Source organism: Populus nigra, chromosome 2, assembly GCF_951802175.1.
Source record: "Populus nigra chromosome 2, ddPopNigr1.1, whole genome shotgun sequence".
Classification (NCBI taxonomy): Eukaryota; Viridiplantae; Streptophyta; class Magnoliopsida; order Malpighiales; family Salicaceae; genus Populus; species Populus nigra.
Window position 1 is genome coordinate 45,202,963 of NC_084853.1, and position 22,536 is coordinate 45,225,498.

Below are 22,536 nucleotides of genomic sequence, written 5' to 3' on the forward strand. Positions count from 1 at the left end.
CCTTGAACCTTTAACTGGTGATGTTTTTAAGGTACGTTTTGAACACTGTTATTTTGATGAGAATATTTTCCCATCATCAAGGAAAGAAAAGTTACTGCTTGAAGCACGAAAAAAACTACTTGAAATAACCCGAAGTTATCTCATTTTGATAAGGAACAAATTAAAGTGAACTTGAAGTATCTATATAAAACCTTCTATTGAATTCTGAAGTATTCAGAAATCATACAAGAATGTTGTACTCTTTTTCCTTCGCTTAGGTTTTTCTTTCTATTGGAATTTTTTTTTTTTGCAAGGTTTTAATGAGACACATTTTTAGTACATGGTCATTCAAGAGAAAGTATTATAAAATCTACAATTATATATATTAAAAGCCCATTAAAATCTTTTAGACTTTATGACCCTTGAGTTTAGTCTTTTAATTTTCCATGACACTTAGATTTTTTAGTGTTCATTAATGTTCTCATTTTCTTTTCTTATAAAGAGACTTTTTGTTTTATATTCTAAACATTGGAAAAAATATAAAAGAAAAGATATAATTATTAAGTTCTTTTAATATTCAATAGTAACTTTTTAAAAGTCGAGGACTAACATATAATTTCACCAAGACCTCATGACTGAAAAATAAATATTCAAACCTTTTTTCTTAGGCCCCGTTTGTTTGCAGGAAAGTAGTTTCCTTTTGGAAAGTGAATTCCGGGGAAAGTGAATTCCAGGAAAGTGAATTCCGGGAAAGTATTTTCCGATGTTTGGTAGTGTAATGGAAAATGAGCTGGAAAACACTTTCCAGTGTTTGGTTATGTTATGAAAAATGAGCTGGAAAATAACTTATTAATGTTTTATTTTTTCAAGTTTATTAAAATAATGAGGAACAAATCTTACAAATTAAAAAGTTGAATGAGAATGAAATTGAAAAAAAAATATAATTTCATAAATTATCTCAAATAAAATAAATAATAATCAAAATAATAGAGATTAAATCTAAAAAATTAAAAAAAAATGAAAGGTGAAGAAATTAAAATAATAATAATTAACATTTCATAAATTATTTCAAATAAAATAAGTAAAAATCAAAAGAATGAGGACCAAATGTGATAGATAAAAAATTTCAATAAAAAAATGATAAGGAAAAAGCAAATAGCAATTATAAAAATAAGGACCAAAATTAATATAAAAATTAAATTTTAAGAGATGAAATTAAAAAATAAATATTCAAAACAAATTATATATAGCAATCAAAAGTTTGAGGATCAAATTTGATAAAATCAGCAAATAATGACATTTCTAAATTTTTCACAACTTCCGGAAAGTGTTTTCCGCCCAAATTTTTCAGGAAAACACTTTCCTTAAAACCAAGCCAAATTTTCCTTTGACTGGAAAGTGTTTTCCGTTGACCAACTTTTCCAATGGCAAACAAACACATGAAAGTTTGGAAAGTGGTTTCCCGGAAACCACTTTCCGGAAAACAAACACAGCCAAAAGGAAAAACACTTTCCTATAAACCAAACCAAATTTTTCTTTGACTGGAAAGTGTTTTCCGTTGACCGAAAAGTGTTTCTGTTGACCAGAAAGTGTTTTCCGTTGACCGGAAAATGTTTTCCGTTGACCAACTTTTCTAATGGCAAACAAACACAGGAAAGTTTGGAAAGTAGTTTCCCGAAAAATGAATTTCGGGAAACAAACATGGCCTTAGTTACAATTTAAAGAAAAAAAAATAAATTGTCAAGGAGACCCTTGGAGGAGGAGCCACTCTTTCCTTCTTCATGTCTTGAGAAATACGCCAGGACCGCCCACAAGTTATATATAAATCCTCTGCCAAACAACCTTGCCTTCTCCAAACTACCGAATTAGTTCCTGCTTCAGTACTGCTTAATTTTCTTTTTCTGTAGCTAGCTCAGTCAAGTGAAGCATCGTTCCTTGAAGAAAAGAGGCAGCCATGGGTCTGATAAGGAGAAGCTTCTCATTCATGTTGGGGACACTGGCTGGGATCTACATATCCCAGAACTACAACGTGCCAGACGTCAAAAAACTTGCCGAGACAGGCCTTTCTTTGGCCAGACAAATTGAAAGAACCCATCGCAAACCCAGAAACCAGAAAGAGAGCGATGACGTTCCTGAATGATTTAACTCATCACAATTAGTAATAGGACGACTCCTGCTCCATGTAATGCCATATATACTATGATTCGTTTGAAATTGAGTACTTCAAGTTAGATTTTGTAGGTTTCACAAATTGCCCCCCTATTATTGAAATTCATCAAATTGAACTCTCCACAAATAATTTGATCGCATTGAACCCTTCACTTCTATTTTTATTCTTTATTTTTTACTTTAAACCTCCCCTCCCCTCCATTTTATTTTTTTTCCGTTAAAATGATTGTGAGGTAAAATAAAAAATTTAGCAATAAATCTAATTACAGAAAAAAATAAAAAGTCCAAAGATGAAAATTGAGATTTGTTTTTGTTTTCAGAATTTTCTGAGATTTTCTTTGTTGGTTTTTATTTTTCATGGATATTTTTCCTATTTATGGATATTTTTGTATCATTTTTAAATATATTTTTTATTTTTTTACTTAAAAGTCAAATTCATCTAAAGGCTAAGAAACAAGTCAATAAATCAACGGGTTTAGATCAATTTGTACATAAAAATAGACGGGAGGTTTAAAATAACCAAAAACTAGAAGTAAAGGGTACAGCATGCTCAAATTATTTACAGAGGTGATTTTTAAACGTTAATTAATAGGGAAAAAAAACCCTAAAAAATTTAACAAACGGATCCAATTTTAAATGAGCGAAATTGCAGGAGGTCAATTTTAACCTTTTTAGTTGATGAATCAATTCTCAAATAAATTAACAGATTGGTCCTTTGTCTGCTACTATCATTGATTTCTTGGGTCGTGTTTGCTCAACGACAAAAATTTCTCTAATCACATTTTATCCTCAAATAATTTTGCATTTAATGAGATTTGAAGTCTTAAATCTTATGTGACTTCGAGGGATTCAATTTAGAATTTTAGAAAGTTAGGGACTAACATCTAATTTTACCATATCCTCAAGGAACTTGAAAGTAGATATTCAATACCATTTTTCTCTTTCCCTTTAACTATGTAATAATTAAAAGAAATTAAAATCTAAGTAGAAATTTTTATTTATCTACCTTTAAATTGATTTTTAAAGAGTTTGCTTGGTAGTATGGTAAAAATTATTTTTTAAAATTATTTTTATTTAAAAATATATTAAAATGTTTTTTTAAAATTTATGTATGATATTAATATATCAAACAATACAAAAATATTAATAAAAATTTATTTTTTCATTTCTAGTTCAGCAAACACTAAGGGTAAATAGTTTTACATAATCTATTTTAAACAAGATAATTTGAGATTTTTTTTTCTTAAAACAAAGTCAAAGCAACGCGATGTTGTCGTCTATCTTTTAAATTGTCGCTATCCTTCGAAAACAATTGTTGCTTAGCCAAGAAGGGTTGACCCTTGGAGGAGGAGTCACCATGTACACAAAAGGAGGGCTCGTTCTGAGTCTTGGGAACTACGACATCACGGCTTTATGAATCCCCTGCACACCCATCTTTGATTTCTCAAGACCGTCAAGTTCCTGATTCACATCTCTCAGATCAAGCCAAGTCTCTTTCTCATACTCTACATAGCTAGCTGCATACTAAAGAGTTTTTGGGAGCCAAATGGGTTTAATAAGGAGCTCCTTCACGTTCATGTTCGGGACACTGTCTGGGATCTACATAGCCCAGAACTACAACGTGCCTAACATAAAAAAACTTGCTGAATTTGGCCTTTCCAAGGCCAAACAGATGGAAGAAACCCATCGCAAACCCAGCAACAAGAAAGACAGAGATGATGTTTCAGAATGATTGATCGATCCATCACCATGACAGGGTTCGAACCTATATTATGATCCCATCTTGAGCAACTCTAGTCTTATTCATATGAAGATCTATATGAATTATTTGCAAAATCGGGGAGCTTATGTTTCCATGTATTAGCCTATAGTTTTTTGCCCCCCTTTCCCATCTTTATGAGTGATTGTCTTACTTTTATGCTTGGGGTTAGTGCCCTAGTGGAAACGGTCTATCGGTTTTCATTTGATAAAGCAACATGTACCCTTACTCTATTACTAAAACTAAAGATTGCATAGGCTGAAAGTTTATCATTCAATAACTAGCGTCCAATATAGCTCAATCTGTTATTTTCCAGACTGCAGCAATTCCATAATCTCACATTGCCTAGCAGAGCATTTCTTTCAAGTCTCAGGATTAGTCTCAATGATTTATGAAAACCCACAGCTTTTTAAGCATTCAGAATTCTACCAGGGGATTGATATAAATTGCATGGGCACGTTGAAAAAACCACAGATATACAGGCAAAGAATCAGAGATGGAAAGCAAAAAATTGTACATTTTGGGGTTTAGGAAGAAGACTAGTGAGCAGTAATTAGTAGGTTCAGCTTCAGTAAGAGAAATGAATCCATTCATAGCACGAGAAATGGCAGTCACTAGATTACAAATCAATCCATTCACAAGAGATCCTAAGTTTAACAGGCTATTAGCCAGTCTAACTATCATCCAAACCGATCTAGTTCTTGCTCAAACACCTGACAAATCAATAATCAAAAGTGTCAACAATGCATCTGACTATAATTTTACAAACTACGTGAGGAAGTCCTAAAAAGTTTCAAAACCTCTGGGAAGGGTGCACACTCTGTCAACTCAAACTATAATCTCAGTCACTTGGATATTCACTTGAAGATATAGCCAACCAAGATGCCAAACAAAACAAACCAGAAAAACAACCAATAAAGAGACACCCCCAGCATGTTTTTTCCTGATCTGTTTTCTCATCAGTTCCTGTTGCAGGAAAAAGCACACAATAGCAAGATCGGTGAGCACTAACAGTGACAAAACACCATTAAATAACTAATGCGTTTCACTGACAAGAAACTTGAGAATGCATCACTAGAAGGAGTTCATGCAGGCAAAAGAGGATTCAACAACACAACTATCCTTCCTACTTTCACCATACGGTATCTCATCGACAGAAGATAAAAATATTTCACATGAAAGTATGCTGTGTATTTTAATGCAAAACCAATCTCAGAAATGCATAGCACAATCATTCGAGAATCAAACCAACATAAGATATAGGAAAAGGAAAACCGCACTTTGCCAAACTTTCATAAACCAATTATCTAGACTAAAACAATGACATTAACATTCAATTCATACCAGTTCATGCCGAAGCTTCTGATTTTGCTGCAGGCATGGCAGGAGTTTTCTCCTCAGTCAACCTTGAAATCACTGACCATGTCTGATATACAAACATGGGTCAGAAAATTGACCCAAAATTGCAAAAACAAAGGTGTTCCATAAAGCAAAATACTTTCAAGAGTAAATAGGCAGCATTTAGCTTTAAAATGTTTATTTATGGAAGCTCTAATTGGTGATTAATCCTACAGGTACATGGCTGGATATTTCAAATGCCACACATGTACCCTGTAAATCGTCCTCAGAGCAATGCTTTCCCCGCCAAGAACAAAAACCAAAAGAATGAAAAGGCACATAGCTTCACAGTCCCAACATATCCTTCTATTTAAATTGTAGTAACACATTAAATTCCTAAAAATCCAGTATACCGGAGCATTCCCAATATACTTGCATATTCTAAATTTCATCAGAGGAATTTCAAAATACAAACAGAACAACAAGCACAAAATTAAAGCTGTCATCAGTTTTTTGCAAGAAATAACACTCGAGCTGAACAGCTTATGTCAATGGCTATAGTTTATAGAATCATTATGGACCTGTGTATTTCAGATTTCATGTAATGAAGTTCAAGAAATCATTTCGAAAACAACATATTTGTCATTGAGTAAATTAGGAACGTCAGATTTAAGTAAATTTTCACGATCGAAGTCACAGAATTTTAAGGAAAACAGGGCAGAAAGATAGTTTACCTCAGAAGATTTTTCTGTAGGCTCCTCTAAAGATCTTGATACCTGAAAAACGGTCCCAAATAAATGAAAAATACCATAGCTACCTGGACTCCAATAAGCATATATGCGTACAATAAAAGCAAAAAGGAGGAAAGAAGATCTCAAAACAGAAACAAGATGGAACACTTACAGCATCAAGCAATGAAGTATCCTGATTACCGTTCTCAAACACAGAAGGCCTAGAAGGAGAAGATCCTTCATCAGATTCTTCTGCAACAGGAGAGGGAAGATTTGCAAGGGATGTATAAAACCGTCAATTTGAAATCCTCCACAACCCTACCATCCTCCTTATTAAACTGCAAAACCAATCACTCCCATCTTTAATTCTATATTGAGCAAACAAAACCGTCAATCTTTAAACAGGAATAAACAATAATTCTATATTGAGAAAACATAACCGTCAATCTTTAAACAGGAATAAGCAAAGGAAGATACAAAGAAGCCACCCCACCATATCAGAAGTTATGTCTTTGGTAGTTGTACCATCAGGTGCAACAACACTCTGAAGCAGGAACTTGGCCTTGCATTGCATATCTGGCGGTGACTCCTTTTGGCCTTGCATTGTAACTAACACAATCCAATCAAGAACAAGTAGAAAGCTCATAAAACCATTATATGCCCAAACATACATGTCTACAATGCGTCATTAAAGCAAAACAAAATGAAACGAAAAGCCATCCACTTGAGGAAAACAACCATAATTTACACGAGTCGCTATCATCACATATAACATTAGAAGCCAAAATGCATTACCAGCTATGGATTTGAAGCAACAAACAATTTGGCTCCTAGTTAGAGCCGCTCTCGCGTAATTTCGACACAAAATCAATAAATTTAGATATTTTCTTTTGTTTCCATTTTCTCGGAAAGCAAACAGGAAAAAGAAAAGGAGAGATAGAGAGCAAGAAAGGAACTTAGATGGAAATTTGAGCTCTATTGAGTGGGATATTAAGAAGATCTCCAGCACTCATGCTTGCTAATTTATTTCAGTGCGAAGTAGGAATTTAATTTGTGAAAATCAAAAAATTTGTATCAAAATTAGGGCCTTTTATTTTGTTCTTTAAGAGAAAATGATTTTTTTTTTTTTAATGTGATATAGGAAGGAAAGTAAAACAGTGGGAGGGAGGAGGGAAAAAAAATAAAAAATTATGTTTTGAGATTTGGGTAGAGAGTAAAATCACGATGATGGTGATTTGGGTGACTAACGTTAACCGTTTGATTTTAAGAAACGTTGTGATAGTATTGGGTTCAGCGGGGTTGTTATGTGTGAAGGTTCAACGGTTGGTGAGGTTAAGACGGGAGTTTTAATTTCTTGATTTGTTAGGCTTTTCCATTAATTTTTTTACAAGGGATCACCAACCTAATTGTTTGTTGTTAATATCATGAACACCCACCTTCAAATAAAGGTCATGATAGATAAAGATATGTTGGCAAGAATTTAAGATTAAAATATTTATTTTTTTATTATTTTAAATTTAATTTTTGTAGTTGTTAATATGATAATCATTAAAAATTTATATGGTTGTTAATTTTAGGGCCCGTGGAATTAATTGAGGTACATGCAAGCCAATCCGAACATCCACATTAATAAAAAAAATATAATTTAACATTACCCATGATCGAGTTTTTTTCGATAATTATTTTACGTTATAAATAATAGATATAATATAAATATTATCTTCAACTAAAAGTAAAAATAATAGATATTTTTACAATAAAAATATATTTCCCAATTCTCATTGTCATTTTCAAATAAAAGTTTGTTTGATTGACTTTTTTAAGATTAATTCCGAACTTGTTAAAAACATAAAATATTTATATATATTGAAAGAATTGATTAAATTAATATTAAAAAAACTATAAAAATTATTTTTAGATATACACTGAAAAGAATGTAAATATAATAAATCATATATCTCCTTGAAAAAATAAATGACGATATCCTTGTATAAAAACAAAACAAAAGTAATTGCAATCCCCATTTAATTTCAAAACCATCAAAGAGTATATTTTTTTAAAAAAAAAATGGATGGATGTTGTTTCCAAGTAGAAATTTAAGGTTGTGTTTTAAAAGTATTTTTAAAATTTTTTAACATTTTAATTTTTAATTTTTTTTATTTTAAATTAATATTTTTAAATTATTTTAATATACTATATTGAATTAATTTGTATCGATCCTTTTTACTCCATGGTTTATCTGTGTAACTGGTGGAAGACATGTGCATCAAGAACGTAAGACACAAGCTAAACTCGGCGAGAACATGATCATATACATCGAGAGCGTCAGGCACAAGAGCTAAACTGGGCAAGAACATGACAATAAACGAGTCATTAGTTTTCACGGAATAAAGGCGAATCTGAATAGTACCCTGTGGAGATGATACTAGTACCTGAGGCTGAGCCTATGCTAGCTGATGGATTATAATTTTCTGGGGGCAAGGGCTGCTGGAGTCAGATAGCTGTCCTGCCATTTTCAATGAAACAGCTGCTGCATGCATTGCTTTGCTGTTTCATATTCGTACCATTTTAGATGCCAATTCCTCTCTTCCCTCCTTGTCTGCGTCTTGCGGTACACCTATCTCTTTCACATTTTAATTTCGTCTGTCATCTCCTTCGACCTAACTCTCTCCCTTTCTCTCTCTTGGGCCCATTCCTCTATCACCCTTTGCATTGCTCGTAATTCATGCTCCTCGGAGCACGTAATTAACAACCAACCTCGGCTGGCTAATCAGCATCAACACCTTGTGATTATTTTTTGTAGGCAGGTATATTATCTTGGAATCGTATAATTGCAAGTGCTATGTCTTGATTCGGGGAAACTTTATTGACTGGTCTAGCATAAAAAAGCTCGTTGTGTCCAGAACTTACGTGCGTGCGTGCCTTTCTTTTCTATAAGCCCAGAATTTACTGTCCGATTTGCTAATTATTAGCATCCAGCAAGGGAGCTTCTACATGATCAAGAACTAGACAAGATGACTGATTGCCAGATGCGCTTGGTTTTGTGTTTTCCAAACCGGTCTCTATACTGAACCACAAGTAACATGGACCTCAAGTCAGCCTATTAATGGCTGCTCAGTTTTCCATGTTGCTTTCGCTGCATCAAGATATACGAATTATTGTCATGGAACATAAACGCATCACCTAAAATCATTATTACAGCTGTGAAAAGCATACAAAATTACGTGTAGTCCTGTTGATACAAAATTCAAACCGGTAGATCATTCATGGTTTCAGCTGGAGTCCTGTTAGCATCCTTTCTAAATGGAAGAACCCAGTTACTGCTATTCCATGTTCATGAAGCACCCTTAAATAACCTGTCACTGAGGAATTTTAATTGAAGACCACCTCCATGTTCATGATGTTTCATATCATGCACGCTGCTTGCCTGCATGGCATGTGCAAACTTACATGGTAAATAGCCGGGTAATATTGATTGGAAAAAAAAAGGCCAGATAGGTAATCCACTTTGTCATGGGAGTTTAATTTGATCCAAAATATAGTAGTTGCTTAGTATGGTATTATTATCTCCTCGTTCAATTATCATTAATATTTACTATTTACTTTAAAGAAATATTACTATTTGAATTATTGAAATTCCATGTTAATTCGTAAATTATCGAGTCAAGATTTTTTTTATTTGAGTGTGCTAATCATAGTTTTGAAACCCGGATCAGCCTGGCGGGTCGACCCGGGATCCGGCCGATCTGGGCCCGGGACCGGTCCAGGTCTAAGTAAAACCTCGGTTAGCCTCTTTTTATATATATATACATAGACGTGAAATGATGTCGTTTTAGCTTTTTAAAAGGTCAAAATGATGAACAATGCAGAATTGCATACATAGATAAAACCTAATTAAAGAAAAAGCAATTTCAATCGCGAAAAGCAAAGGAGCAGAAGACTCTTGATCACTGTTTCAAATCTGCAAATAAGGTTAGACTCTTGTTCCTCTTCATGAATCTCCTTTTTTACTCTCTCTTTTCTTTATTTTGTCTTTTTTTGAACTTGCAATTCTTGATCTTGCATCGATTCATTCGCAGTTCTTGATCTGACATCGATTCTTTTCTATTCTCACATCCACATGTATGTCTCTCTGTTCTTTTCTTTTCTGCAACTTAATAAAGCCTCTACCTTATTTTTCTTGATTTATTTCAGTTATTTCTTCGTAAGCTGCATATTAGTTAAGCTGTATATTAGAAACTATATCAAATATCAACTCCTCAGTACTGCTTTATAGTTTATTGAAGCAATGAAGACATGTAGAAAATGAATTGGGAAGTAGTGAAGAAACTGAGAAACAAATAAAAGAACGTGCTTGTTGTGAGAAATTAAGACGCTTGAAAGAAGCTCGTAATGAATATCGTGAAGAAGTAATGGATTGTGTAAGACATTGTGCATGGGATGATGTTCCTGAACTATATTTGTCTTGTTTTGTTTTGGAACCATATTTATCTTGATCTCAACCATATAAAACATTGAATGAATGTGTGAAGCCTGATGCACCCTTTTGCCTTCCTTTTCTATGGTTAGATTGAGAAATGGATATCCCAGATGGAGCGGTTGGAGTAATCTTAACAAGCAAGATGCATAACTATAACATTGGTTTATGAAATTAGGTTACTTTTTATCGGTAACTTATACGCTTTGCAACAATAAGAACTGTTTAAATTTGTTTTATGATATTTCTCTGTTTCTGCATTTCTTTAAATATGTTTATAGTTCTTCCTTGTTGTGTTTGTAATTGTCTAGTGACCTGAACTTTAAGCACCTGTAATTATTGATTTTTTCCCAATTGCCCAAGCTTGACTTCTAAATTCAATGCCTATGGAAATATATCTAGCACAGAATGTCTTTTTCTTGTATGATAAGAATAAATTGCTTTGATTTTTTGGTAGAAAAAGGGAGAGTAAGAAGCCTGTTTTCCCAAATCTTTAGAATAAATTATCTTGTAGTTCTAACTGCTAGATATGTTTCTTCTATCATAGTATATCTATTTATTGTAGTCAAATGCAACTTTCTATTTTGTCAGGTTCGTTATTGTTCTGTGTTTATAACTTATGTCAGGTCCTTAAAATGTCTTCACATGATGGTAGTACTCCAATTAGCGATCCTTCAACGACCTAATCATCTCAACCTTCAATTTTTATGTCAAGTGGTAGTAGAGGAAGAACAGATTTGACATGGGGTCATTGTAGATAAGCTCTTGAACTTAGTGTTAGATGTAAAAAAACTAAATTAATATGTTTATATTGTGCTAAAGTATTTGCGGGTGGTGGCATTAATCGATTTAAGCAATATTTAGCTGGAGCTAAAGGAGAAGTTGAACAATGGTGCAAATATCCTCCTGATGTTCGACATCAAATGCTCTTGAATCTTAAAGGAAATGTTGAAAAAAAAAGAGTTAAAGAAATGCAAACAGATTTCAATCCATCTAATGCATAACAAATTGAGCATGAAAAGATGATGAAAAAAATATTTCGTCCAACTCCTACTCGTTTTGCTACCAATTTCATTGCATTGCAAAGCATTTTAGCTCATAAACATGAGTTGAGAGCTATGGTGACATCTAGGGAATGGATCTCATCCGCTTATGCTAAACATAGCGAAGGAAAAAAGTTTGTTGAGAATGTGTTAGACGCTCTGTTTTGGGAAGAATGTGCAATAATTATGTGAATGAGTGAATCTTTAGTTCGAGTTTTACGAATGGTTGATGGTGATGATAGATCTTCGATGGGATATTTGAATGATGTTATTCATCATGCAAAAGAAAAAATGTTGAGAAGATTTCAAAAGAGAAAAGCTAGAGTGAAACATTTCATAGATATTATCAATAATCGATGGGATTGACATCTATATAGAAATCTTTATGCAACGGTATTTTAGTTGAGTCCTCAATTTCAATATGATGTAAATATAATGGATAAACATATGAGCACCATTTATGGACTTCTAGATTTTCTTGAGAAATATATATATGGAAATCTATCATTGTAAGGTAAGATTACAAGTGAGATGAAGTTGTTTAGGAATGCTGAACATGACTTTGGTCGAGTATTGGCAATAAATAATCACACCCTTATGTCTCCAGGTATATAATTTTTATATTTAAAAATATTATTTGACATAGTCTTACTTATTATTTTTTTGTATAAATGAATGGTGGATGACATGGAACTGGTGCTCCAAATCTACAACATTTGACTATACAAGTGTTAAGTCAAACTTGTAGTTCTTCGGGATGCAAGAGAAATTGGAGTATGTTTGAACATATTCACTCCAAAAAGATAAATAGATTGGATCACCAAAGGCTTAATAACCTTGTTTACATCCACTGTAATCTAAGATTGAAATAAAAGTATTTTTCTTTTCTCTAATTCCTTAAATATTATTTTATCTTATTTATAAGCATTATTAATATGTATATTATGTTTACCTTCTCTTTTAATATATAGGAATTACTGGGAAATGATGAAATTATGATTCAATTAATTTTGAGACAACTTGTGACATTGAAAATTGGGTAGTGGAAGATGACCTGTCAATTTTGACAACTGAAGAAGTAGAGAGTTTTCACCAAGCTCTATCAACAATGACCATATAAGATACTTTAGATGATGGTAATTAATGATTGATTATTTAGTGATAAATATTATTTAAAATAAAGTATTGTTTAACACATAATATTTATTTGTTAATTGTGTTTGAAATGTAGATGTCATAAATATTAATGAGATTGAAGATGATTGTGACGATGAAGTTTCAAAGGAGCATGCTGATGATTTATTAGATATTGACGAGATTGGCTCAATTCCATTGACATTTGATTCAAATTTTGCTTCTATGGACACAAAAGAACTTAATGTGTTCATTCAATAAAAGTGAATGTGTTTTTGATTTAGAATTTATATTTTTGGATGTTTTGTTTTAAATATTTTAGAATTTATATTTGGTTTATGTTTTGAATATTGAATTAAATTTATATTGTTGGTTTAAAATTTAAATTTGATTTATACAAGTGTTGCATTGTAACTAGTTAGGTTTTTTCTATAAGTGTTGTATTGGTTTTTTTAGGTCAACCCATCTTATTCGTGACCCAATTATTAAAACGAGATCTAAATATTTGATCTATTAAAATAAATTTTATCATCTTAATGTGTCATTTAATTCAATTAAAAATTTAATATACATTAAGAGGTCGTTTATTTTTGTATTTTAAAAATGCTTAAAAAAATTGAATTTATTTTTATTTTTTATTTTAAATTATTTTTTAATTTTTCATGGACTAATATAAAAAATAATATTTTAAAAATAAAAATAAATATTATTTTAATATATTTTTTTAAAAAATTAAAAAACAACTAATACCCAACACCAGAAAGCACCCAACATTAAGTTCCCATGTCAATTCACCGAATGGAGCCAGGCCTAACCATTATGATACTCGCAGTAGTATTATGCCAAGCCTTTTCTTTTCTTTTCCTTCTCCTTTTACTACTAGCAATACTAGCAGCAATGTTTTCCCAGTCTCTCTCTCTATTCAGAAGGATGGATTTCACCAAGACGACCTCAAATCAGGGCAGTTACTGATAAGCAGCTTTACATATAGCTGGGGTGGTGGTGGTGGTTTCATTACCCAGATAGAAGGACGGACTCCCAATCCCTCTTTAGTTACTCAATCTGCTATGCTACTGGCCCTTCTCCCCAAACGGCAAACAAGAAGACATAGAAAAGAAGAAGGACAATCTCTAGTCTCCTTGACAATTAGATCTATCTTCCAAGACACCTTAAGACTAAATTTGAGCAACGAAAATGTAAAATATGGAGATCCTTTCGAATAATTGAAACTGTTGTGGACATGATATATCTTGCGAGGAAGTTGGATGGTCTATTTGTCTCCCATTTTCTCATTTTATGGAGAGAAAGAAGAAGATATTGTTCATGTAGACCGCCATCTGAACACCTGTTCGTATCTACAACCAAGTTACTCTGAGCATTTGTGCATGTCTCGTAAAATACTGTATAAAACTTATTAATTCTAACCATAGAGATACAAATGGTGACTTATGTGAAGATCTTATTAGGGCCACTTGCGATTCCTTTTTACCGTTTCCACCGAGAACCGAGAAAAGCCGCTGTTTCTAGTCTTGTCATTTAGCACTTAGCACAGTGCAGAGAAAAACAAAAAGAAAAAAGGGAAAGAGCAGGCACCTGTAGCCAGGCCAAACCACCCATTTACAAAGGAACAAATGGTTAGAGGTTTTTTGGGTTATGAGCTAGAAAGGAAAGTTTTAGATTTTGATTTGAGTTCCCTTAATTTTTTATCCTTTCTTTTATCATCTAACTACAAAAATTTTGTCCTCCCTTTTGTGCTTTCACTTTCCAAACCCTGCTTGCACTGGCCTAGTGTATAATATACTACCACTAGCTAGGTATGGTGTATTTTATTTTTTAAAAAGAAAAGGATAGCTAGTGTATTTCTCTTGTCCAAAACAAAACACAATAATAGGACACACCCCTTTAGATGTGGCCGCCCTCCCCCCCCCCTCTCTCTGACTGTTCTCTCATTGGTAACAGTAACACACTGCACCAGTACCATTACCAATTTACCAGGCGCCGTTTCTCTCTCTGTGTGCAGTAATAGTTAGTCCACCACTATCTTTACAAGCCCTGAACACAAACTCTTTCTCATCAAAATTCAAAATGGTGTGTTTTGTTTCATGGATGTCTTGTTTTTCTTTTTTCTTGAATCAGTGGTAGTGGTAGTAGTACTAATTTTCATGCTTTTGTTTACAGTTGATTTCTTCAAATCTATTACTACCTCCTTGGCTTCAAGCTCTTCTCGCAGAAAAATTCTTCGATGCTTGTTTAACTCACAAAGGCGCAAGAAAGAATGAAAAGAACATATTTTGCTTGGACTGCTGCATCAGTATTTGCCCTCACTGTCTGTCTCCGCACAACTCTCACCGTCTCCTGCAGGTTCCTTCAAAATTTACCTGCCAAAGATCAGGTTTTGCACTTACATGCTTTTCATGTGTTTTACTAGGTTTTGACAATCTCTTCTTTGTGTGTTTCAGATAAGAAGATATGTATATAATGATGTTTTAAGGCTAGATGATGCTCAGAAATTATTCGACTGTGCTTTTGTTCAAGTAAGTAAAATTTTGATGAGATTATGATGAAATTCATGAAACACAAGAGTTAAACATATGGATACGCAACCTTCTTGTTATAGTTCTTTGCTAGTTCTGTCCGTACACACATTCATTGCTGTTTATATAGATTCTTTCTTGTCTTCACAGACAGAATATTTAGCTACATTTTTTATGCCTCCCTTTTTTTGAAAAGCAAATTGCACCCAATATTTTGTCCCTAACCAGTTTCAATTCTGTGTGTTTGCAGTCCTATACTACAAACAGTGCAAAGGTGATATTTTTAAATCACAGGCCACAAACAAGGATAGTGAATATCAGAGGCAACAATTGTAGCACCTGTGACAGAGGTCTCCAGTATCCTTATCTCTTTTGCTCCATTTCTTGCAAGGTAGTTATATTAATTACCATGTTCAAAACTTCACTCTTTCAGAATCCTGCCTCTGAAGTCTAACCCATATCATTTCGCAACATTTCCTCATCCGGGTTTCCTTCACTTCTCTTTTCTTTACAGGTTGATCATATTTTGACTACAAAAGGTGTTAGTGGGCTTTCAAGTTTCTTTTGTGATTGCAAGTTCTTACCTTTGTCTGAACCGGGTTCAGATGACGGTTTAATGACCCCTGACTCGGTTCTTGAACCTACCGGTTCGGCCAAGACAAGCTCTAGTTCAGGTGGGTATGGTGGGGTTGATTGTAAGACACTTGCTTGTACTGCCACAACAGAGATTGTGAGAAAGAAAAGGAGCAGCTTAACAAATTCATGCCGGACGATGTTTCCAAGAATTACCGAGATATCGTCTAATTTAATGAACCGGAGAAAGAAGGCACCGTGCCGGGCTCCTCTTTATTAAACCATCTACGGCCTACTGCTCATGCTACACAGGGAGTGAAGAAGATGGCAAGGGGCCCGATGATTGCCTAGAATTTGGTAATTTGTTGTTTATTGAAGGGTAAATTTGGGGTTAGGAAAATGGGAATGAAAATGAAATTCTTCCAATTTTGTTGAGGGCTCTATCAGTGCTGCCTTTTTTTATCCCTCCCTTTACTATAGAGTTACTACAGTAAGTAATAGTGACAAGAGGACCCTGTTTTTATCGCCTTTTCTCCTGACTGATGGGGTAATTGTCATTCACACATTGCCAATTATCAGTTCCTTTTTATACTTTTATAGCTATCAAAGGTCCTCCTTTCAAGTGCCACTTATTAGTTTCATATCATTGCATGTCACGGATGGTTTTGCACTTTTATTTGACACGACGAAACTATTTAGTGTTGGTTTGAGAATGTAGTGTGCCTAATGTTTTTGATTCAAGAACAGATTGAATCGCAGACGTGTTAATTTTCTCAGCCTCGAAATCCTGGTTTTTTTTGGTAAAATGTTGTTTGTTTTTGTGTATTTTAATGAATTTTCAAGCAAAAATAGATTACTACTACCTGATGTTACTTAATTCCTGGAAATTTTTTAAATTTTTGAACAATTGTTGGGAAGATATTTGGATATGATAAACTAGGGGGGCTAAAGGGCATGTAAAAACTAGTCGGTAAATTGATTTTCACGCAAATGAACGTGCCAGAAGTTTTTCATAAGAAGGAAAAGAATGTGACAAAAAGTAGAGCATTACTGGACTGGTAAACTAATCTAGAAAAAGACTGGAGTAACAAATAAAATGTATTTATGAGAGGTCCTAGAACTGCAAGCCCTCCCTCCACTACATGCTGTCTTTTGCTCGTTAATTATTTCCCTCCTTTTCGTTCTTTTCTTCTTCCCTAGGACACCATGGAGACAAGATCGATGGGCTGTGTTAATCGATGATTTATGCTAGCTTGCTCCCCTCCCAATGTTCTTGATCATTATTTACTTACTCTCAATTTCTATAAAATATTCTATCCTTTAATAAAAAGGGGCTGTTATATCCATACACACAAACAAATAAATGTTAAAGACTTGATTCTTGACATAGTAATACGTAAGGCATCAGGGTCAACTGAACTCGTTTAATTTGTTTCAATTTTGGTAGAACCTCACATGTCTCTTCATGCACGTCAAGTTCCAAAGCGGCGAGAAACAAGATTAATTTTTCCACTGCCCCTGGTCTGCAGGCAAACCTCGGTACTGTGTTCTTATCAGACTGTAGAAGAAACGAGGAATTTTTTTTTCATGCCGAGGAGGTTGTGTATGTTGTGATGAGAGGAATTTTGGATACACCAACGGTTAGGTATACATCATCATCTTTCCACGTCCATTATAGGAGCAGTTTATTTTTATGGAGAAAACCAAACAAGCTGTCGAATTAAGCATGACATTTCTCTCATATACCCCACCAGGAAGAATTTATGTCAATAATTTTTCGTCAAAAAGTACTTTCACAGGTAGGACTAATAAATGGCTTGGGAAGGCCATTGATTATTTGGAGTGGGGAGGGGTGGCTAGCATTAAAGCCTTACCCATAGGCAAAATCTTTCGGAAGATTTGCAGCATGTTCCCACTCTATCCTCTAATAGTTTTCTTGCCTCATGTTTTTTTCGCTCGGCTTGCCTGTCAGTTTTTGCATATCAAATCGAGACTAAAAACCTCTTCCTAATCAGATAATTTGCATCCAAACCGATGCATTTACATCACCGAGTTCTTATTTCATTGCCCTTGAAGACCACCTTTCTCGAATCATGACAACAAATGAAAAGACACTCGATGGCTGACGGAATTGTTCACCTATACACTGGCTGTCGTAACAAATTTCCCAGCTGAGGGAGCAGCCGTGGGGGAGTCCACTTGTGATGGTGCAATCACACATTTAAGACTCTTGTAGCCATCATATATCTGACATAAAGACAAGTGTTTGGCAGGTATATATGGATCACCGAACCCTGCCGATGCATCATGAAGCAGAGGCATTATTATGTAGTTACATTTTTGGCTTTTGTTGTGTCTACACATGGCCCATAGGACATGTCTTTGTACCCCTCCGAGGGCAGCTTCTAAGCATACCGACGTTGTGCATTTAAAGGATAATCAAGAAACTATAGTCAGTTCTAGTTGGCATTGGTCTCTCTCTTACAGCTATTTTTTTTGCACCAAGGGACCACAAACTCCCATGGTGATGGTGAGTATATTAGAGAGTATCATGCACTTCTTGGGTAGAAGTCCTAATTTGTGGTGTCTTGGTCTCGTGATAATTCCTTATAGTTGATTTTTAATTTAATTTTTTCACAAACATTAAAGAGATGAAAATTCAAACCATGACAGTGAAATCATTGGAGACGGAAGCTGATGGTTTTAAGCTAAGCGACGTAGACACATGAATCTCCTCTGGCTCAGGACTGTACAGTGAGGTTGCATTCTCATACGCTGGCTCGTACTCTCTCATGTTGGGATTATAACCCATGGACCATTTGAATCCAGGTTTCTGGGCCTTCTTCCGAGACCAGCATTGTCAATTGTGATGATATGACCTAACATAATTTTAGAACTCATTCCGAGAGCTTACCCCGAATAAATCCCTTATTTTGGGTTAGATAAGGTCGACTGTTCTTGTTTTTATATTTTAAAAATATTTTTTTTATGTTTTTAGATTATTTAATGTCAAAAATAATTTTAAAAAAATAAAAAAAATATTATTTTAATACATTTTTAAATAAAATATACTTTAAAAAACAACTACAATTACACTTACAAACACTCCTTTAGATTAATAAAATAATTTAAAATTTTTTTATTTTATAAAAAAATTAAAAATAACATCATTTTAATAATAAAAATTATTTAGTACCGTTTTCTCTGCCGTGTCATCTTTTGTTAATACCAATATTATTAAATATGGACCGGGCTTAAGCGAAATTCATGATTGTTGAATCATTGATTCAATCAATTAATTCGCTGAGCCGAAATAAAATTGTTTGTTTTTTTCATTGAGTCACAATTAAATTAAGGAGGCTCTTTAATATTGCTGTATACTATCTTCTTTGGAAGTCAGAACATTTCAATTATGCAAACCAATTTCGTACACTAATTGTACCCACCACTGTAATGCCATGTAGCCAAACACCTACCAATATACCCCCACCACTGTAATGCCACGTAGCCAAACACCTACCAATATACCCCCACCATTTTGTCCTTCCTAGAGCACAAATTTTGTAACAGTGCACCCCAAAATCGATATATGATGATAGTTTATGATGGCTATGAAACCCAACATGGATTGATAGGACAAATTCCTGATATGAAACTGACTCGGTTCGAGTTTAATTTAAATTAATTTTAACATTCATTTAGTTATATCCAGATAACTTTACAATTAAAGCAAATATTATTTTGAACAAAAATTATAAATCCAAGTTAATTGGATGACCTGTAAATTAACATAACAAGTCAATGATCCGAATTTTTTTTATGGAATAGTCCTGACAATCGCAGTAAAAAGTTGTTTTTAGTTAGCCATGGAGTGCAGTCCATGCGACAACATTGAACAAATAAACTCAAAGCTAATGTCAGCAGAGCCCATTTCTGTCAAATAAATATATCTTCAAACACGTAAACCTAAACCCCATCTCTAATGGTGGAATATGAAGCCTTTATTTGTTCATTGATTTTTAAAATCCTGACAGTACGAAAAGACCATCATCCTCTGTTCAATCCCCGATGTCTAATAACAAGGAAGTTAAAAAATCTCTTCTTTTCAAACCCAGTGTTTCACTAAGAGAGCGCGGTCTCCTTTCTCTCATTTGCCTCATCCCTCCGTTATTTTCCCTAACTAAGCAGAGCCCATCTTAATGTTTCTAGCCTCTCTTTTTCCTCCCTTTTCCTTTTCCTTCTCCTTTTCAGCTACGTACACGTTAACTGCCTCTGATACCATGCTCGAACCAAAACAAGATTTATTATTAGCTTTTAAAAGTGCTTCACCAAGTGCCTAAGCTCCATGAGCAGCCCGGTTTAGTTTTTACCATGTACAGGCAGGCACCCAGAAAATGTTTGCTACAGCCTATAGCGAGCCTAGCAGCTATGGATTCGAATAATGGCCAATACCATTGCGCGAGACTTGACCATTAATATCAAAGACTTCCTCAAAATTTAGCAATCTAGCTAGCTGCCTTGCTCCAGTCTTTGATGCTGTGATTTGTTTCTGCCCAAGAGTCGATTTAATTACAACTTCATAGAATGAATCCAACCTCTAGAGAGTTTATGGTAATTTGCAAGAATCAACCAATTACTGGGATTCAAAACTAGTAGACGTAGAATTATTATCGTGATTGTCAGATATAATTAAATGCATATGCATTGCATGCGATCTTAGACAAGATGACTGAAAATTGAGCACTCTTCATTAATCACAAAATTGAAAGTAAAAGTTAATGCCACCATTTATAGCAATCCTGCCAAATATCCACTACCACATCAACCTACTTAAGAAATATCATCCAATGCTTCCTCTACAGTGTTCTCTGTTCTGTAAAATCCACGCACAAACCAATGTGCAACCCTCCCTCTCCTCGTACCACCCACACTAAAGATAGGAATAGGAAAAAAACTCCTCCCTCCATGCACTCTCCCACCAGCCATCTCCCTCGTGCTCCATGTTTCACAAATATACCGTTGTCTCCTTGCTCTCATTTGCCTCGTTTTCACTTCTTCCTGTGACTGGGCAATTGATCTCAGTACTCCCAGCCTTTTTATCTCCTTTCTATTCCCCTCTTTAGCTACATTATTAAGTGCCTCTGATAAATTGCTCAAGTCAAAAGAAGATTTATCTTTATTTTTATTTTTATTTACACGTTCTTGATCATCAAGGGCCTGTGAAAGAGCTGTTAAATCGTAACATGAAGGTGAAGCAGTACTGCCTTCTGATTTGTTGGTGCTTTTATTGCGGTTTTTCTTGGACTCTGGCTTCATCGTGACAGCTAGCTAGTGATCAACTTGCGAATCTGTATCACATATATAAAATCAATTAGAAAAATCAAAGAGTAATGCTAATTTATGGAAAGATTCTTGGAAGAACCTCCGGAATTTACCCTCAATAGCCACTGGGTACGTTTGATGAATATTTTTAGGAAGTCTTTTGCCAGATGACACAGATACATGAGCAGCTGATTAAGGGATTTTCCCCAAATAACTAGTTATTGTAGGGAGAGAAAAAAACTATCTATGGAATGAGTTATCGATATCACTTGTGGGTCAATTCACACAAAAGATTTTTTAAGTAAAATTAGATATTGCTACTTCAAATAAACAGATTACTAAAAACAAAATTTGGCGAAAAACCCTAAATTCCTTTAGGATTTTCTTTATATATATATATTCCTTTCTTTTCATGGAAACTAAAGGGAGGGGATTAGAGAAAAAGCTAGGGAGAAGGCCTGTGTTGTGTACCTGAGCAGTGCGGAAATCGAAGATTAGAGAGAGAGAAATATAGGCAAAGGAGAAACTGAAGACAAGAAGATTGTGGAATACTGCTGTCATTTATAGGGAGTTAGGGACTGGTTTTAAGTCGGTTTATATAATTCCTTCCGAATTACCATCTGAATCTAACTGTACACTTGTGTTTGAGATTGGATTTCCTCGAGTTTCAAGTCAGCTTCGGCCTGGAATGATTAGGGGCCTGGTTTCGAAGCCCATTTAACAAATAAAAAGATGTGCCTAGCTCATGTTTGTTTGGGCCATTTTCAAATTATCGTTGTATGGGCCTTGATGTGTTCTTCTCGAAAAACGTTTTCAAGATTTCAGTTTTTTGTTTAATGGAGGTGTCCGACAGAATGTTCTAATGAAATAATGAGATTATAACCATAAGGTCAGCTGCAGCTCTACATTCAGACAAGGTGACCAGGACTTATTAGCTATTTACTATCGTTTAGTAAATGATCAATAGGAGAGTTACCAAATTACCAACATACAATAATAAGAATAAATAGTAAACAATTAAGTGGAAAAAAAAAATTAATTCTTGGAAGTATTATGAATCATGGTCGTTGGGATTTTGAGTCTTGCTCCACGACAAACAATCTTTCTTCCTTTAAAAGATCTAGTGTTTAGGCTTTTTTTTTTCTGTGGGAAATATAAGATCGCCCCAAAAATATCTTTGGTATTTAGGGGTTGCGGACCGATTATAGAACCCTATTTGATAAGTAGAACACATTAGTTGTTCGCTCTCAGGTTGGATAGTGAGATCGGAGAAGGACAGTCACTCATTCTTAGAACCAACATTCTTAATATAGCACCGAGCTTTCTGGCCCAGCGGCAGAGGTAAGGTTTCCTTGCTTCTGTTACCTGGGTTCGAGACTCAGTGTGTATGTCTGTCACTCCTACGTTGTTTCACCTGCCTACTAGACTTACAGGGTGTTCAGTGGATCCGAAAATTAGTTGTGGTGTGTATAAGCTG

The 22,536-nt window shown here is 34.3% G+C and overlaps 2 protein-coding genes, 1 long non-coding RNA gene and 1 pseudogene across 3 annotated transcripts; 2 read left to right on the forward strand and 2 right to left on the reverse strand.

The window, feature by feature from the left end:
* Positions 1–3,454: 3,454 nt before the first annotated feature.
* LOC133683181 (uncharacterized) lies at positions 3,455–4,187 on the forward strand. The gene has a single exon (XM_062106723.1). The coding sequence runs from the start codon at positions 3,695–3,697 to the stop codon at positions 3,878–3,880; it is 186 nt and encodes a 61-aa protein (XP_061962707.1). The 5' UTR covers positions 3,455–3,694; the 3' UTR covers positions 3,881–4,187.
* Positions 4,188–4,474: 287 nt separating this feature from the next.
* LOC133682209 (vesicle-associated protein 1-3-like) lies at positions 4,475–7,232 on the reverse strand (annotated as a pseudogene).
* Positions 7,233–14,558: 7,326 nt separating this feature from the next.
* Positions 14,559–16,365, forward strand: LOC133681522 (protein RGF1 INDUCIBLE TRANSCRIPTION FACTOR 1-like). Its single transcript, XM_062104583.1, has 5 exons — positions 14,559–14,718; positions 14,809–14,991; positions 15,090–15,164; positions 15,415–15,555; positions 15,679–16,365. The coding sequence occupies exons 1-5, from the start codon at positions 14,716–14,718 to the stop codon at positions 16,015–16,017; spliced, it is 741 nt and encodes a 246-aa protein (XP_061960567.1). The 5' UTR covers positions 14,559–14,715; the 3' UTR covers positions 16,018–16,365.
* Positions 16,366–20,463: 4,098 nt separating this feature from the next.
* LOC133681362 (uncharacterized) lies at positions 20,464–21,616 on the reverse strand. The gene is made up of 2 exons (XR_009836506.1): positions 21,531–21,616; positions 20,464–21,085 (listed from the first exon to the last, which is right to left on the reverse strand). It is a non-coding gene; the product is annotated as an uncharacterized LOC133681362 (long non-coding RNA).
* Between the last annotated feature and the right edge of the window lie 920 nt (positions 21,617–22,536).